The sequence below is a fragment of the Ambystoma mexicanum genome, chromosome 6q (genome assembly GCF_040938575.1).
Source record: "Ambystoma mexicanum isolate Mex_15411 chromosome 6q, UKY_AmexF1_1, whole genome shotgun sequence".
Taxonomy (NCBI): domain Eukaryota; kingdom Metazoa; phylum Chordata; class Amphibia; order Caudata; family Ambystomatidae; genus Ambystoma; species Ambystoma mexicanum.
This window is the reverse complement of record NC_090937.1, coordinates 1,640,711,773-1,640,725,953: the sequence shown is the minus strand read 5'-3', so window position 1 is coordinate 1,640,725,953 and position 14,181 is coordinate 1,640,711,773. Positions and strand designations below refer to the sequence as shown.

At 53.0% G+C, this 14,181-nt stretch overlaps 1 protein-coding gene across 1 annotated transcript in view; it reads left to right on the top strand.

Annotated features, from left to right (window-relative positions):
* Positions 1-14,181, top strand: part of LOC138515407 (zinc finger protein 585A-like) — an 84,225-nt gene that overhangs the window by 61,800 nt on the left and 8,244 nt on the right. Inside the window, exon 4 of the mRNA XM_069630259.1 lies at positions 606-1,123. Within this exon, the coding sequence (XP_069486360.1) occupies positions 606-1,123 (518 nt within the window). The remainder of the gene's footprint in view (positions 1-605; positions 1,124-14,181) is intronic.

Below are 14,181 nucleotides of genomic sequence, written 5' to 3'. Positions count from 1 at the left end.
AAGACAGAGCGAAAAAAAGGGAACTGATTGTATTGGGTCACCTCAAACTGGTGTTTGTACCCCATTCCTCTCTGCTGATCAAATGCTCCTCCAAGCAGAGAGTTGGTGGTAGGCCGCTCTCTTCAGCTGGTGCCTCCCTTTGGAGTAGCCTCCCTGCCCCTCTCAGACTTGAGCCAGACCTCCTTAAGTTACGGAAACTTCTTAAAACTAATCTTTTCTCTACTTCCTTCCCTCTCTCCCCCGCTGCAAATTTCCCCACTGCTGCTGTGACTGGCGGCCTGGACCTTCATGAGTCTTACAAGTACCAGGCCTTCTGTCCAGTCGACACCAGCACCCACCCCCTCAGCACTACCCTCTGGAACCCCTGACGGGCATCTATGCATACCCCTCCCTGGGACACCTCCGCCCTAGCACTTAGCCAGTGGCCTTCTCCCTGGCACCCCCTGGCACTTTCCCTCCTGGGTTTCCATTAGCACTTGCCCATACCTTGTTCTCTCCTCTCCCCCCTAAACCCCCATCTCTTGCACTTCTTGTCACTGCACTTGCACGTTCTGAAAGTCACACGGCCTAGTAGGGCATTGATTGTTTATTTGCTGCTATTGCAGGAAGGGTGGACAAGGGCAGTCAGTGTAGGAAACCCTTGGTCTGTTTGGAGGAAGAGGAGGAGCCACTACCACTTTCCACCTTGCTCTTCATTAAAGCACGATCCCCGGCGAAGCCGCAGCAAAAGGCGGACAAGGGCAGTCTCTGTAGGAAAGCCTTGGTCTGTTTGGAGGAAGAGGAGGAGCCACTACCACTTTCCACCTTGCTCTTCATTAAAGCACGACCCCCGGCGAAGCCGCTGCGAAAGGCGGACAAGGGCAGTCTCTGCAGGAAACCCTTGGTCTGTTTGGAGGAAGAGGAGAAGCCACTACCACTTTCCACCTTGCTCTTCATTAAAGCACGGTCCCCGGTGAAGCCACGCCGAAAGGCGGACAAGCGCAGTCTCTGTAGGAAACGCTTGGTCTGTTTGGAGGAAGAGGAGGAGCCACTACCACTTTCCACCTTGCTCTTCATTAAAGCACGGTTCCGGCGAAGGGCAGACAAGCACAGTCTCTGCAGTCTGGACTGCTGGCAGCTGGCTGTAGGCCCTGCCCTAGGACTACCACCACACGTTGTCCATGTGTCCCCCTCAAACTGCTCAAGTTGACTAAGCTCATGTATCGTATTGTATTGTATTTGGTTATTTATATAATGCTCTTTCTCCATTTGTATGGCCTCAATGTGCTTTGTAGTTGGAACGCCCTTAGTGACCGTAGTCAATGGGCCTCATTACGAGTATGGAGGCAGCCATGCCCTTATTAAGGGCATGGCTGCCTCCATACCGGGTCCCAGCACCGGGTTCCTTCAATGAGGAATTACCGGGTCATTCCAACCTTGGAGGACCCGGTAAATCCTGATTGAAAAAAACCCATTCCCATTTGTGCCCCCATAGGGCTCACAGGGAATGGGGAGGGAGCTAATAACGGGCCCGTTATTAGCTCCCGGGTCCCGCATGGGAACCTCGTAATTGGGCATCCCGTAATGAACGGTGCCGGTCCCATACCGGCACCGTTCATTACGGGACCGCCAGGTTCGTAATGTGGCCCAATGTGTTGGAGGTTCTAAGAGTTTTAGGTTAGAAGATGCATGTGTGCATTTTCGCCGGACTTGGACTTAGGTGGCTGGCTAGGCTCGACTAAACATCCCAAAAAGGTCAGGCACATGGGTGGGTGCTGTTGGTGGTTTGCGATAGAGGGCTATTGTTGAGAGAGTCGATGTGTGGCCAGCTATACCGAGTTCCTTTCCATTGGTAGTCGCTGTATGCTAGTGGCAGAGGTGTTGAGGTACGTCGGGACGGTTATATGTAATGCTAGACGGGAAGAGCGTAGCCATAGCAGCATTCTAGAGTGCATGGATGCTTGGCCGTGGCTGCAGCCTGTGTCCACAGAGGTGGTGTAAGATATACGTACCGTAGGTTTCCAAATTGTTCAGCTGGAGCCATCTTTGTCCTTTACAGCAGAGAGGATGGCGTGGTCTCATTAGTCGTGGTCTCCCTGGTGCGAGGATCTGGGCAGTGAGGGTGGGTCAGTTTGTAGCGGTGTGCCACAGCGAAGGCTGCTGGCTCCCCTGGTGTATGTGATTAGGTAAGGAATATTGGTGTGCATCAGGTGAGCCGCTGCGAATGCTGCTGGCCTCTGTGTTGTAGTTGGTGTGAGGGAGAGTTGGGTTCGCATTGCGGTTTCGAGGGGGATAATTTGGGCGTTAGCTGGGTAAGGAATGTTGTTGCGCATGGGCTGACAGTGTGTCAGTTGTGCCACTGCGAATGCTGCCGGGCCTCTGTGTTGTAATTGGTGTAGGGGAATGTTGGGTTTGGCAGTGTGGTTTCGGGGGCATGTTTGTTAAAACATTGATCAGTCAAATGTACAGTCGTTTCACAGTACATTGCATGTTGGAACGTTAAGCAATAAGTTTACATTGGTTTCAAAAACAGACATTCCTTACTTTTTACATATTTGTATATTGAAGCAGTTCTCATCATAGTTTGTGTTAGCTTGGGGCTAGGGGACTATTATAAACGGTCCGATCTGAAGAGCAGTGTTTTAAGGTTTATTCTAAATGACCAGAATGCAGTATCATTTCTCAATTGGGGGGGGGGGGCACCTCCAATGTGCCAGGCACTATACTGTCCCCTGCCCGCGCCATTCCTTAACCAGATTGCCCCTTTTCCTCACCTCTCCCCACCACTCAATATTATATCTCTTAACAAGAATATTGCCAATCCTAACCTTCCACCATTTGATCGCCCTCTCTCCTCATTGTCACCAAATGGACCTACTAAACTCTATCGCCTACCCACAAGGACTCTGCATAGCAACAGGAATACTGTCCAAATCCCGTTGGACCCCCAGCCTTCTAAACCTGGATATCTGAGAAAATCTCGAATCGAATCTCGTATCCTCCGACCTCCCATCTTAATATTTTACATATACCTATTATTGTAACCAATCCTAAAAGCCTCCCAAACCCTGTCATTACTTTAAAATTAGATGATGCTCAAACCTTTGCAGCTCCTTGGCCGGCACAATCCATCACAGGTTACCTGAGAAGATCCCGACAATCTTCACGTACACGCCAACCCAGACCTTGGGCCTCATTACAAATCAGGCGGTCCAGAAATAACGGTGGCGGTAACCCCGCCGCCACCGTTGTTTCCGGACCGCCTGATCCTGACTCCTGCAGGTGGGAGGTGATGTTCACGCCAAGTCTGACCTGGCGGGTTTAACACCGCCCACCTGCAGGCGGACGAGGAAACACCAGCAGCATCACGAGATGCTGCCGGTGTTTCCATGATCCCCATTCCCATTGAGTCCTATAGGACTCAATGGGAATGGGGATTAACACCATTCCCCCTCCGTGATTCCCGGGATCCGGGGTTGTAATGCCCCGGTAATTCCGGGAATCACGGAGGAGGAATGGTAATACGAGTCCGGCGGTAACCAGGCGGTTTTACTGCCGGACTCGTAATGAGGCCCCAAATAAACCCCAAACACTATGCCATAACCAACAAAAACGCAAGACTAATACAACCACTTCACACCTCAACATCACACACACTCCTACACACAGCCTCTCTCAAACCACATCAGGTACAACTAAAGATCCAAAATTTCTTGGAATTACCAAACCGAAACCTACCATCCGTAACGGGATCTCATTAAAAGGTGCCCTTACGAATGCTAGATCCATAACAGCTCATGCCTTAGATATCGCATATGCTATAAAAACAAATGACCAAGATTTCCTAGCAGTAACCAAAACATCGATCCACACAGCTTCAGGACCCCTCCAGTCCTTAGCAATCCCTGAAGGTTAAACCATTTACAGAAAAGACAGATCCACCACAAGAGGAGATGGAGTACCCTAATAGCCAAAGAGGCTCTGAACATAAGAATATCCCCATAACTACCATTTACGTCCGGAGAAGTCATCTCCTTAAAAATCACCCTTCTCCAGCATGGGGTCTGGCATGGATTCACATGCTCATGAATATTCCCCGTCGTCAGGCTGGGAATCCTCGGTAAAGAAAAAACCAGTATCAGTTTCGTTTCTGATCTGTCTTTCGTAGTAATATCCAATCACTGGTCTCTGCGTCATACTGACCACAGCCAATGACTGCCCTCTACCTAAGCACCGCCTCTGGCAGCCATCTTCAGATTTTTACCGCACGTTCATGTGTTGGGATCCTCGTGCTATTGCTCTCGAGCGTTAGTGCTATTTTTTCACGTTTTTTCTCAAAAACTTCGTTTTTTCGGTCAAAAGAGCCTCAAGCTCCACCGACTCTCCATCCGATCAACGGGGACCCGTGTCGGATTCGTCTGCGCCCCTCAAGGGTGAAGATTTCGTCGAGCTACGCTTTTGGAGGACTCCAGAAGTTTCTCAGGCCCGGACATGGCCCAGGAGAAGGGATGCTCGACGCCCGGAAAGCTGTTCAGGGTCTGCCCTGGATGCCAGCTGCAGAACGTCTTTAAGGAGGACGAACACTCCTTTTGTCTCTACTGCTTACATGAGGACAAGACGCACGTGGAGAAGGACTGTGCGTTTTGCGGCAACATGTCGGAGCGGACCATGAAGGACCGCCATCAACGTCTCGCCAACTGGCTGGAAGGGAAGAGCCCGTCAGGCGAGAAGAAGAAGAAGAAATCCGAGCGGTCTTCTAAGACCTTTGAGGACGCCCCGGCAACGGGGGTCCAACACAAGGCAAAGCACCGCGAGTCCGCTGGCACCGGGAGCGCCGAACGGTCGGGCTCTACGGGCGCCAGGCAGGGCGCACCCTCCCCGGCACCATCAACCACGAGCCAACGCTCTGGGTCGGGTAAGAGGAAGGCCGAGCACCCGGCGAAGCTCCTGGAGAGGCCCCGGTCGAGCTCGAAGGCCCCATCGGAGGGGGAGCGAGGCAGTGTCCCCCCCCCTCAAGGATAAGGCGGTGAGCGCACCTAAGGTGGTGAAGGCCTTAATCCATCCGGCCAAGCCCTCTATCGAAACTCAGCCTGTGGGGGCTACACCAGTGGTGGCGACCTCGGGGCTCAGAGTCTCCCTGCCACCTCGGAGGGAGTCCTCTTTTGTGCCCATCGATAGGGCCCCCGTGAAATCCCCCGTGGGGAAGAAAAAGGGGGGGCAGGGCGTCGTCGTAGATTCGGCCTCAACCTCGGAGGAGGAGCTGGTCGAAGTCTTAAGCCACGGCCTCGGCGTGGAAGAAGACCGGCCCGTCGGGATGGATCCCGACGCAGGTGACGACGACATCATCGAGGGTACCGACGGGGCCCCTGATCGCCCGTCGGATTCCCCTCTGCCAGCCCCGCGAGACAACTCGGCGGCCATTTTGTTGGCTATACAGTCCTTATGCTCAGAGATAAGGACGAGACTACCGTTGCCGACGGAACCTCTCCCGTCGGGGGACCCAGAACCGGGACCTTCTGGTGTTCCCCCTACCAAGAAAAGAAGGATCCACCCTCCGCCTCCTTTTCAGCCGTCGCGCCCCTTCCAGCCCTCCTCCCCGTCCACCCGAGGGGATGATACGGGGACTGACACGGCAGCGACGGGTACGGACGACGAGGTATACGACGAGGATGTACCGTCGTCGCCTCCCACCAGGGCTTCTCCGCCCGACGAGATTGGATCGTTCCACTCCATGATCACCAGGGCATCCGAGCTTTTCCAACTCTGCCCTGAGGAGAAGAAGAAGGAAGGTTTCCTTTATCTGCGGTGCGAGGCCAAGAGGAAGACGGTCCTCTCAGTGCCTCTATTGGACGACATTTGGGATGAGGGCCTCACCCTCCTCAAGAACCCTTCCACGACGCCAGCTAGAAGAGACCGGTACGAGAAGAAGTACCGGGTCCCGGACACGGCCCCCCTGTGCCTCCGGGCGCAGCCTACCCCGGACTCCGTCATCTCCGCGGCGGCCAGGAAAAAAGCGGGGGGGGTGCGGCCTCCACATCGACTTCCCCACCGGACGGCGAGGGAAAGAAATTGGACGCTATGGGACGCAGAGTCATCTCGTCTGCGGCGACGACGATTAAAGCGGCCAACGCCTTGGCTATCGTGGCCCGCTACGACAGGGAGCTCTGGTACAAACTGGCTCCCCTACTGGACTTCTTGCCGGACGACAAGAGGGCAGAGGCCCTGGAGATCCTGCAGGAAGGTGAGATGGCTTCGGACCACGCCATTACCGTTGCGACGGACATCGCCGACACTGGGTTCCGCCAGTTGGGCAACGGCGTTTGCCTTAGGCGGCATGGATGGCTCAAGGCTACGGACTTCCGTCAAGACGTTCAGACCAGAGTCCTGGACATGCCCTTCGATGGGAACAACCTGTTTGGGAAAACAGTGGACGATTCCCTTCAGGCCATTAAAGCGGACACTGAGACGGCCCGGGCCCTTGCAGTTCTGCAACAACGACGGACGCCCTTTCGGAGCAGCGGAGGCAAGGGTGCCTCCAAAAGTTCAGGCGGCGGTTTCTCCACCTACCGTCAAGCGGCCCGCTCGTCGGCTCAGGAGGCCTACAGAGGACGAGGCAAGTCTGGCGGACCCCGCCGTCGTCGCCAAGGAGGTCAAGGCGGCAAAGCCTCGTCGAAGCAGGATTGAACCGACCGTGGGGTCGGGCCCCCGCCGAAGCACCCCGGTGGGAGGCCGGCTGGCGAGATTCGTCAGCGTGTGGGAGTCCATCTCCACCGACCGTTGGGTGCTGGACGCCTTGGCCCGGGGCCACGCGCTCGAATTTCAAAGAAGGTGTCCGCGCGTCCCCCCCGTGGCCAGGAAAGAACTTCACGTCCCTCAACTTCTCCTGGAGGTAAAGGCGATGCTGAGGAAGGGCGCCATCGAACTCGTCCCAAAGAGACTTCGGGGCTCCGGAGTTTACTCGAGATACTTCCTCGTGAAGAAGAAGACGGGGGGATGGCGCCCCATCCTGGACCTGCGACGTCTGAACAAGTTCATCAAGGCGCAAAAGTTCCGGATGGTCACCCTCCAGCACGTCCTGGGTCAGCTGGAGGAAGGAGACTTCCTGTCGTCGTTGGATTTGGAGGATGCCTACTTCCATATTCCCATCCTAAAGGGGCACCGAAAATTCCTCAGGTTTGTGGTCCAAGGGCGTCACTACCAGTTCAAAGCCCTCCCCTTCGGACTACGGTCGGCCCCCAGGGTATTCACCAAGTGCCTTGCACCGGTGGCGGCGCAGCTGCGCCGCGAGGGGATCCACGTCTACCCCTACCTGGACGACTGGCTCATCCGAGCCAAGACGAGGGAGCTCGCCCTGGATCACACGGCAAGGACCGTCCGACTTCTCACGGACCTGGGATTCTCCGTGAACTACGCCAAGTCTCACCTGGTACCCGCGCAAAACGCACTGTTTCTGGGAGCGAAGCTCGACACAGTGTCTCTTCTGGCCTCCCCGTCGGAGGAAAGGACCAGGTCCATCCTGGGCAAGGTACAGCGGATGTTGGTTTCCGACGCGGCCAAGGTGAGGTCCATCAAGTCCCTCCTCGGAATGATGTCTTCCTGCATCTACCTCATTCCCATGTGCAGGCTCCGGATGCGCCCGTTGCAGGAGTTCCTGGACGCGCGCTGGATCCAAACGACGGGCAGCTTCGAGGAGAGGATCACACTCGACGAGAGTTTCCGCCGGTCCGGTGGTGGGGCAACCGCACGCATCTGACGGCGGGCATGGACTTCCAGACCCCAGACCACCAGGAGACAGTGACCACTGATGCCTCCCTGGAAGGGTGGAGAGCGCACACCGAAAATCTGAACGCGAGAGGCCTTTGGCTCCCGACGGAGAAGTCCCTCCATATCAACGTCCTGGAGCTCCGTGCAGTGTTCTGGGCCCTCAGGTCCTTCCTTCCGTCCCTCAAGGGCAAGGTGGTGAGGATCTTCACTGACAACACCACCACCATGTTTTACATCAGGAAACAGGGCGGAACCAGGTCCCCAGCGCTGTCCAAGGAGGCGCAGGACCTGTGGCATTGGGCCATCGCCCAAAGGATGTTTCTGGTGCCGTTTCATCTGGCAGGGATAAAAAACACCATCGCCGACTCACTCAGCAGGGAGCTGCGCTCGTGCCACGAGTGGGAACTACGGCAGGATCTAGTGGATCGCCTCTTCCGACGGTGGGGCACACCCCAGATCGACCTGTTCGCGACGGCGACAAACTCCAAGTGCCGAAGGTTCGCCAGCAGGTTTCCCCAGGCGAGGAGCATGGGCGATGCCTTCTCGTTCCCCTGGGAGGGCCTGTTCCTCTACGCGTTCCCTCCTTTGCCACTGCTAATCCGGCTCGTCAACCAGCTCAAGAGGTCACGGTGCAGGATGATCCTCGTCGCACCTGCGTGGCCGAGGCAGATATGGTTCCCGGACCTTCTGGACTTGTCAGCGTCCCCGCCAATCAAGCTGCCGGTGGACGCGGATCTTCTCTCCAGGGAAGGAGGCGCCATCCTCCACCACGACCCGAAATCGCTGAACTTGCAGGCCTGGCTCCTGCAGCGCTAGAGTTTGGAGGATACGACATACCGGCCGACTGCAGAGAAGTTCTTGCAAAGGCCAGGGCGTCCTCGACTCTTAAATGCTACGGACACAAATGGAAGAGGTTCTCTGTCTGGTGCCACGCACAGAAGATTAACCCTCTACGGATTACGGCTCCCCAGGTACTGCTGTACCTGCTGACGCTGGCCAAAGCTGGACTGGCACACGCGTCCATCAAGATTCATCTTGCTGCGATCTCCCGATACACCAGAACCACCGGCCGGACGTCCTTGTGGTCTCATCGTCTGGTGAAAGAGTTCATGAAGGGACTGTTCAGATCGTTTCCGCCGGTGAAGGCTCCGGCCCCGGCGTGGGAGCTCAACATGGTGCTGACCAAGCTCATGGGACCTCCGTTCGAGCCTCTGCACTCGGCCCCGTTGAAGTTTCTGTCGTGGAAAGCAGCGTTTCTTGTGGCCATCACCTCCGCACGACGGGTGGGAGAGATCCAGGCCCTTTCATGCAAGGCCCCGTACTTGACTTTTCACGACACGAGGGTAGTGCTCAGGACGCACCCCTCCTTCATGCCCAAGGTACCGTCGGACTTCCATCTCAACGAACCCTTGGTGTTGCCTGTGTTCTTCCCGTCGCCTTCGTCGCCGGCTGAGAGGACTTTGCATTCGCTGGATGTGGCTAGAGCGCTGAAGTTCTACGTGGACCGCACGAAGTGTTTTCGGAAGACGTCACAACTCTTTGTGAACTTTGGACCTGTCAATCAGGGGAAGGCTCTCTCGAAGGCTTCCATTTCCAGATGGCTCTCCGGCTGTATCATGTACTGTCATCGGTTGGCAAACCGACCGCTGCCTGGCCGTCCGAGAGCCCATTCCACCAGAGCGATCGCAGCTACCACGGCGTTCCTTTCTGGTGTGCCCCTGCTGGACATATGCAGGGCTGCTACGTGGAGGTCGACGCACACCTTCACGAAATTCTACTGCGTCGATCGGGATTCCAGGGAGGAGTCCAGGGTCGGCCAAGCAGTGCTGCGCAACCTGTTCGCCTGAGGTGAGCCTGGTGAGGAGGTAAGATGCTTAATGTTGAGTTGGATGTACTGCTTAATGTTGAGCCTTTGCCACCTCCCGTGGTTGTGCATGTGTGTACTGCTATGTATTCTTTATTCATGAGCATGTGAATCCATGCCAGACCCCATGCTGGAGAAGGAACAAGTTACTTACCTGTAACTGTTGTTCTCCAGCATGGGTCTGGCATGGATTCACATGCGAACCCTCCCGCCTACCCCTCTGCGGCTCTTCACTTGGTCATACTGCCACTTCACGTGCTTCCAAATCTGAAGATGGCTGCCAGAGGCGGTGCTTAGGTAGAGGGCAGTCATTGGCTGTGGTCAGTATGACGCAGAGACCAGTGATTGGATATTACTACGAAAGACAGATCAGAAACGAAACTGATACTGGTTTTTTCTTTACCGAGGATTCCCAGCCTGACGACGGGGAATATTCATGAGCATGTGAATCCATGCCAGACCCATGCTGGAGAACAACAGTTACAGGTAAGTAACTTGTTCCTTGCTCCTACTTGCACACTTACAATTCACATCATCCATAGAACTCCAGGCCCTATCGCTACCTTTGATGATGACGTTGCAACACTCTTGGCACACAATATGAAACCTCATTCTAAAATGATCATTATGGGCGACTTCAACCTAGGCCTGTATGACCCTCTAGACACCTTTATAACATTCACTACCGATATTAATACCAAGACAGTGAAACAGCCTCAACTTACACCCTTGGCCCCCTCTAGAAACCCTAAAAATATCAACCGAGACAGTGGGCCTCATTACGACTATGGCGGTTCGGTATGAATGGTGCCGGTATGGCACCGTCACCATTCATACCGTGCCGCCATATTACGAGTTTATCTCACGGGTGCCTGACAGCCCGCCAGGTCTGACCTGTGGGTTGTGGAGCACCCGCGAGGTAAACTCACGGATGCTTCGGCACAGTTATTAACCGGTAATACCGCCTCCCGCGAATGGGCAATTACCGGCACGGAAAACACTTAATGGCCCGGTAATTGCCCATTCGCGAGTGGTGGTGCCGGTAGCGAGTTTGGCGGTAGCTGTGCCTGTAATGCAGGCACGGCTACCGCCAAATTCGTAATGAGGCCCAGTATGTTACCGTTACTTACTCCATTCTTGATCCAGTTCACCTGGATAGGGACCCTTCATCATTGGTCAGCCAGTACAATGAAACCATGCTCGCAGCTTTAGATAAAATGCGCCTTTAAAAAGTAAAAAGATTATACCCCGAGCCCATATAAATCCTTGGTTCACTCCCGGACTCAAAGCTCTTTGGGAATTAAAAAGATCTGCAGAAAATAAGTGTCTCAGACTACCATCTCAAGAAAATAGAATCTCATTCCAATCTCTAGCAAATAACTACAAGAACGAAATCATCAAATCTAAAAGTGAAGTGTACAATAAAAAAATATCCAATGCCCAATCTAGTACTAGAGAGCTATTTACTATTTATTTAGCATCCTCTGGGAATTGGAATCTGCAGCGCCCACCCCAGATCATACGGCCAAAGACGAACAGTGGTGCTCTAACATTCAGAATGCCCTTGCCGACAAAGTCTCTTTACTACAAAGTAAAATAGAACTAAAAAAAATCTAAACTCAAACTTATCTCATCAACCTCATCAACCACATACCCAAAACCCTGAAGGCAACCTCTCACTACCTCAGACACCCATCTAGATGCAAAGGTGATATCTGCCCCACAGCTTAGGTTAAAGATTGTGCGCTTGAACTTGCACCTTTTGTCACCAGCCTCATTGATAACTCATTTCCCCCCACTAATGACCTAAAACAGCCTGGGTCCTACCTTTACTCAAAAAACCAACCTTACATCCCAATATCCCCACTAACTTCCGCCCTAACACCACAGTTCCCTTTTTTACTTAAAATACTAGATTGTGCAGCCTATCTACAGATCCAAAAACATTTGTAGGACAATCATTTCCTGGGATTAAGACAAGTCAGTGAAAACATTTTCTTAGACTCAGTGGTGTGACTGAGAGCTATTAGCTATTAGCGTTGGGCGGTATCCCGGCGGTATTACTGCTGGGATACCACCCAACTCATTATGAGGCCGATTGTTTTTTGTTATATCTGTTGATTGAAAAGTGTACAGTTTTAAATAGAATGCACTGCACCTCTGTGCTGCCTTCCTAGATTTAAAGACTGCATTCGACTCCATCCCTATGGAGGTCTTATGGCTAATTATGTTGGCACGCCATTTCCCTGTTGATTTGGTTTTCTATTATTTCTGCCTTGTATTCCAGCAACAAGTCCAAAGTTTGTTACGGATTGGGAGGTGAAATGACACAGAAGTTTGAAGTCTGCATGGGCGTCAGGCAGGGTTGCATCCTGGCACCCTGCCCTTTAACATCTATATTCAAGAAATCATTGCATTAGGGGAGAGGTGTCTGGATCCGTCTAAATTGCCTTCTGATGAATACCCGTTCTCCAAAAAGAGATGTATATCCCCAAGTGCTAGTGGCATTGGGCCTCATTAGGACCCTGGCGGAGTGGGTTTCCGCCAGCGCTAATCGCGGCGGACCCGTCCGCCGTACTACGAGTTCCCTTAGCGCCATGGAGGTTTTCTCCGCCTGGTTTTACCGAGCGGAGAAAACCATGGCGCTAAGGGACCTCGTTGTTAATTACGCCGCCGTACTTTACGGCGGCGTAATTAACTCCTTCCCCACTCCCATTATACCCTATGGGGCAAGAATGGGAATGGGGAAGGGTAAAATGGGGATTGGGGATTTACCGCTCCGCCAAGGTCGGCATGGGGTGGTAAATCCGCCAACCCCCATGGCGCTATCGGCGGCTTTCCGCCATGCTCCGCGGTGCATTTAGCACCGCGGATTCCGCCAGGGTCGTAATGAGGGCCATTGTCATTGAGCAGTTTCATATTATGACTATTTGGGTGTGCGCTAGATCAGCACTTACCTTGGAGAAGCACAGTGGTGGTATGTTCTCGTTCTTCTGCAAGCACGGGAGCGGTGCTATATCACCGGCCCTTGACTTGTTGAAGAAGCACGCTTTAACAGCGGCCCTTTATGGTGCAGAATTGTGGGGCCATATTAACTTAAATTAAGTAAATTAAGTGTCTGTGAAAAAACATTTCTTAAACTACTTTTGCTTCCTGTGAGTGCCCCCTCTGCCATCCTTTATCTGGAACTACATTATTTACCGGTAATAACTCAGGCCTCACTTAAACCTGCCTTATATTGGCTTAAGGTTTGGAATTCTGAGGATTTGGTTAACGTTTGTGAATGGTTATTACACATTAGGAGTTTAGCGGGTGGAAGCAGTCTCAAATGGCTGGCACATGTTAAAGCAATTCTTTTGAATTTGGATCGGCCCAACATTTGGGAAAACCCACAAGGGCTCTCTATTCAGGAAACTAAGCAGCTGAAAGCGTGTATGACACAGAGAGCTCTGAAAAATCTAATTATGGATGTTGTGTGAGAAACCAGAGGGTGTCTCACCCAATAGTCCCCCGGGGATCTATCTGTCAGGTGGCCAGGGCACAGCCCTCGCCTTTGCATCCAGGCCCTGGGGGTGAACAAGTGCGAGAGGATCACCTGTGTGAGGGGTCTTCGGGGAGTGGGAGTGAGGCAGCCGATGGTGAAACACAGTTTTCCCCCATTTTTTGTTCATCTACTCCATCCTATTTTGTAGGATACTCAAAAGTCCCAACCCACCCCCTTTTTACACAAACACTGGGCCGAGGAAGAGAGTGACTGAGAATAACAAATCTAACTCTCCTACATCGCACTGGACATGTCCCGTTAATCGGGTCAGACAAAGACATGCACTTGACTGCAAGTGTATACACCTGATACCAATTAGCTCTCCTCACACAGATAAATGGCAGCACCTAAAGACACACTCTGACCAAGACGGAACACGAGTACGAGCAGAACTTCTGGGACAATGGCACATCTACTGGAGCAGAGTGACGGACCAAGGGGCAAGAGCTGCGGGTAGCAAACCCCAAGGGTTCACCTACTGGAGGTTGTTGCCTTTGACAGGCCACAAAAGACACATGGAGAAGACCAGATCCAACAATTTAAGAATGCCTTGTGTTGTAAGTACGCCAGCGAACCTCCCGGGTGGACGGCAGAGTTGGGGAGGCAAGGCCAATCTGTAGTACCATCCTTGACTTGTGAAATACAAATCGCAACACCCATAAAAAGATGCACACTGGCGGTGAGTTGGCAAGCGACCTCAGAGACCGTTGTGGGTTAACGTTAGAAATAGAAACAGTATATCACAAGTGAAGGCTGCACATGTATGGATAAGACACGAAGAAAGGCACACCTGTTAGTGAACTTTGATGTAAAGGCTAGCTGTGGAATCAGCGATTCTAAGTACCGAAGTGGACTGGTGAAAGGAAGTAGCCCACTCAAAAGTCTCTGTGAAAGATACTTTGTTTAAAGCAAGAAAATGAATGAACAGCAAAGGTGAAATAAAGAAGATTAATTCCTAGAGGAAAGAATAGTGAAAGTTAAACCGTGAACTTTGAGTCGAAGTGTACCTGCGGTGGTCTGTTAAAGGAAG